Source organism: Larimichthys crocea, unplaced genomic scaffold (genome assembly GCF_000972845.2).
Source record: "Larimichthys crocea isolate SSNF unplaced genomic scaffold, L_crocea_2.0 scaffold97, whole genome shotgun sequence".
NCBI classification, from domain to species: Eukaryota; Metazoa; Chordata; class Actinopteri; family Sciaenidae; genus Larimichthys; species Larimichthys crocea.
The window spans coordinates 547,628-552,247 of NW_020861315.1; the positions used below are offsets into that span (position 1 = coordinate 547,628).

General features: G+C 37.0%; 1 protein-coding gene across 2 annotated transcripts in view; it reads left to right on the forward strand.

The window, feature by feature from the left end:
- The first annotated feature begins 520 nt into the window (after positions 1 to 520).
- Positions 521 to 4,620, forward strand: part of nup210 (nucleoporin 210) — a 32,782-nt gene continuing 28,682 nt past the window's right edge. For both annotated transcript variants that reach the window (XM_010756768.3, XM_010756769.3), the window contains exons 1-4: positions 521 to 1,132; positions 1,408 to 1,547; positions 2,465 to 2,596; positions 3,172 to 3,268. In XM_010756768.3, coding sequence (XP_010755070.2) covers positions 972 to 1,132; positions 1,408 to 1,547; positions 2,465 to 2,596; positions 3,172 to 3,268 — 530 coding nt within the window. In that variant the 5' untranslated portion in view covers positions 521 to 971. The remainder of the gene's footprint in view (positions 1,133 to 1,407; positions 1,548 to 2,464; positions 2,597 to 3,171; positions 3,269 to 4,620) is intronic.

Below are 4,620 nucleotides of genomic sequence, written 5' to 3' on the forward strand. Positions count from 1 at the left end.
GCAAGCAAATTGGCTTTATTAATATTGAATGCATAAACCTGGCTACTACCTACTACACTACTGTGTAGTTGAAGCACATTGAGTTTATTATTACTGTTACATAAATCTTATTATTTGCTGCACATTAAGTTAATTTATATTAAACCTATGCAATATAAATGGATGAAAATTGAAATGCATAAGTCCTGCATTTTGGCCAAAAATAAATAAATAAATTTGAGTGTAAGATTACAAAAAAATGGATGGATGAATTCAATTCAATTCAATTACTGTTACATAAATCTTATTATTTGCTTCACATTAGGTTTATTTATTATATTAAACCTATGCAATATAAATAGATGAAAATTGAAATGCATAAGTCCTGCACTTTGGCCAAAAAAATTAATAAATGAGTGTAAGATTACAAAAAACGGATGGATGAATTCAATTCAATTCAATTCAATTCAATTCAATTCAATTCAATTCAATTCAATTCAAAAAACAAACTGTACCTTTAAGAAAATGCGTCATCGACCCTGTTGCCTGTCCTCGTGCATGACGTTTCCCCACTCCCGGCATGCGCGCTGGAAGTCGAATTATTGCTAATGGCGGGTATTTGTAACGACATATGCGTATTTTAGACTATTGTTTGCTACCTGTACACATTAATATTGATAAATTAGCCATTTCAAAAATAATACTCGGTGTGTTTCAAAGCTTCTTCGAGGATAAACCAAAGGAAGGAGCAGATAAGAAAGCTGGCGCACGCTGTAACTGTTATCATGTGGCCGTTAAGTACTGACACAAACTGAAAGTGAGCAGGAAGGCAGCGTGTGTTTGAGTTGAGAGGTAGCTGTAATGTTAGCTCACTTAAACGTCTGTCTCAGAGACACAACTCCAAAGCTACTGCACAAACAGCTAAGTTAATGGGACGGAGGAAGTTTAGCTTTCATTCATTCATTTGACCTTATAAATTTCCACAAGCGGAAATGATGTCCTCTAAGTTGTCAGTGTCGGTGTTGCTGTTAATAATTACTGTGATTCAAGTCGACGGTACCTCGAGACTAAATATACCCAAAGTGTTGCTACCGCTTGCCAGAAGTACAAAGATTAACTTCACGTTGGAAACTACTGAAGGTTGCTACAGATGGTGAGTAGACAAACCCACCAGTGTCGTGTTACATATGAGGACACATGGCCAAATATACTGTATGCAATGTTGACAGTTTATTATAGCAGTGTGGTGTTGCTGGAAACCATGTTAAGTATACATATATTTATTAGCTTTTTACACTAAAGCTGCAGCTCCACTCAACTTTAAAAAAAAATGTTATTCCACTTCAGATCTTCTTTCTGCGACGAAGATCAGCATTGTTATTGTGATAAATGAAGAACTATATGGCTATTCTGCTCATAATCCTCCAGGTCGTCCACCAGACCAGAGGTAGCAAGCATCCAGGCTGTGGATGAAGACAGTAGCAGAGGCTGCTCCCGGAGAGCCGTCCTCCAGGCTCTTTCCACCCAGCCCTCCAGACTGACCAGTATCATTCTGGCTGAGGATGTTGGTAAATACACAAGATACATTGTATTAATGAACACAAGTGGCTCATTCAAGAATTGTTCCTGTGTGTGAGCAAGGAAATGAATACGTGCATAAAAGAAGAACTACAATGGGGAAATTCAATTTTGTCGCCAGGCTGTTACTTTCTTTCATTTACATGCACAAAGAGGACGTATAGAGGTGGGTAGATGTCATAGGGAAAGGCTAATTAGATGAGTTAGGGTTTCAGTGCCTTGCTCAAAGGCACCTCGTCTTTGCCACTTTATAGGGTATAGTAGTACACAGTCTGTATGTCAAAAATGTGCTGCATGGTAATCTCCTGAACAGAATGAAAACAAAAAATGTGCGCTGTAATTCAAAAAGCTTGAAGTCTAAAGTACAGTCTATCATTCTGTTGCACAACATTTTTAAAAAAAAAAAGTCTTCCTTCCTTGCTTTGCTGTTGTGAAATATTATGTATCATCTGTTGCCTGTGGCATGGTTGGCCAATCATGGATGACAGACAGTTGTGAGCATTTGCTTTGTAATCAGAAAAACACACACACACACACACACACACACACAGTGCATCTTAATTACTTATTTTAATCAAAAAATAGATAAATAAACACCAAGTATGACTATCAGCCACTGAATTTGAATGTGGCTTAAATCGCTGCAGCTGTCCAACCAAACCATAATTTGATATAATCTATTGCTCATGTAAAAGCCCACTTAACAGATTAGAAAAGCCACATTATTTAAATGTGGAGCACTTTTCCAGGAATCAAGTCCTGCCATTTGCATACATATATGATAAGCTGTGTGTTTTAGTGAGTGGAGGTAGACAACAAGGATGGCTGCTGTGCCTTTTTAAAATGACTGTTCCTTTATGCAGCATGTACTGTGTATATGATGTTTTATCCCCACTTCCATTTGCAGTTACCGGACAGGTATTGCGCTGTGACGCTATCGTTGACATCATCAGTGAGATCCAGATTGTGTCGACCACCAGAGAGCTACATCTCGAAGATTCGCCACTGGCACTCAAAATTCACGCACTGGACTCTGAAGGTGACATACTGGCTCATCACAGGATGAAGTGATTCTCGTTATAGGCTGCTGGTGATGTCGCTAATTAAATATCCCCTTAAAACTATTACAAACAATTTGCATAAGTACTACTCCAATCCATATTACTCCACTCTCCTATTGTAATGAGTCCATACCATATTGTTTATTTGCTCCTTTCAAGACTTCTCAGAGTAATGACTGAGCAGGCTTGAGACAGAGATTTCTTTCCCTCAGGCTGCTGCTGTTCGGTGGCTGTTTGTTCTGTTCGACTGGTTCCATTTAGGGCTGACACTCTTAGTTTAATGAGCTGTGGCTACAGCCTGATTCTTTTTGATGATGACTCTAGGGCCTGATGTTTTGCTTTTGTTTTCTTTGGTTTAAAAGTGTTTTTTAGATTCCTCAGATGGAGTAGATTGCAAAAGGACGTCAAGTGTCCTGTAATTAGAAGCCTATTGGGTTTTGTTTTTAGCTAATTTAACCGTCAAACTCCGCTCAGCATTCCAATATTTAAAATATCACATACCCATATGTTTGTAACTTAAAGGAATGGGGTCTAACTCTCTTTTATGTTACAGGAAACACCTTCAGCACCCTTTCAGGTCTAGTCTTTGACTGGACCTTAGTGAAAGATGTAGATGTGAATGGATTCTCTGACTCTTACAATTCATTACGGTAGGCTTTGCTTTGTTAATATTCCTCTGTTTGTCTGTTTGTTAGTAAGTCTGATAGCCAGAGACAAAATGATCAACCCAAATTAATTTGCACCTTTATCATAAAACCACTGATGGCATTACCCAGATGTTGTTTGGCTAGAATAGTTTAATGTTTCAGTTTTACTAATTTCTCTAAAAATTAATCATTCTTTAGTAGCATTTAATTTGTATAGTCCACCTGCTGATAGTCTATAGAGTATTTGTAACATTTAAACAGATTATTAATTGAGATTCAACAATTCAGCTATGTCACAAATAAAACTGTTTTTTGATTTTTACACCACCCTGGTTAAGGTTTGGTTAGTTTAAGGCACAGACAATGTTTTGGTCAGGATATGTTCATGAGTCGTCACATATCCTCTGTAGATAACCTGATAAACATCTGCAGACAGAGCAAAACAGCTAAAATGTTATCTAGATAAAGTGTTCTTGAGGTGAAATGCAGGGGGCCATATATATATATATATATGGCCCCCTGCATTTCACCTCAAGAACACTTTATCTAGATAACATTTTAGCTGTTTTGCTCTGTCTGCAGATGTTTATCAGGTTATCTACAGAGGATATGTGACGACTCATGAACATATCCTGACCAAAACATTGTCTGTGCCTTAAACTAACCAAACCTTAACCAGGGTGGTGTAAAAATCAAAAAACAGTTTTATTTGTGACATAGCTGAATTGTTGAATCTCAATTAATAATCTGTTTAAATGTTACAAATACTCTATAGACTATCAGCAGGTGGACTATACAAATTAAATGCTACTAAAGAATGATTAATTTTTAGAGAAATTAGTAAAACTGAAACATTAAACTATTCTAGCCAAACAACATCTGGGTAATGCCATCAGTGGTTTTATGATAAAGGTGCAAATTAATTTGGGTTGATCATTTTGTCTCTGGCTATCAGACTTACTAACAAACAGACAAACAGAGGAATATTAACAAAGCAAAGCCTACCGTAATGAATTGTAAGAGTCAGAGAATCCATTCACATCTACATCTTTCACTAAGGTCCAGTCAAAGACTAGACCTGAAAGGGTGCTGAAGGTGTTTCCTGTAACATAAAAGAGAGTTAGACCCCATTCCTTTAAGTTACAAACATATGGGTATGTGATATTTTAAATATTGGAATGCTGAGCGGAGTTTGACGGTTAAATTAGCTAAAAACAAAACCCAATAGGCTTCTAATTACAGGACACTTGACGTCCTTTTGCAATCTACTCCATCTGAGGAATCTAAAAAACACTTTTAAACCAAAGAAAACAAAAGCAAAACATCAGGCCCTAGAGTCATCATCAAAAAGAATC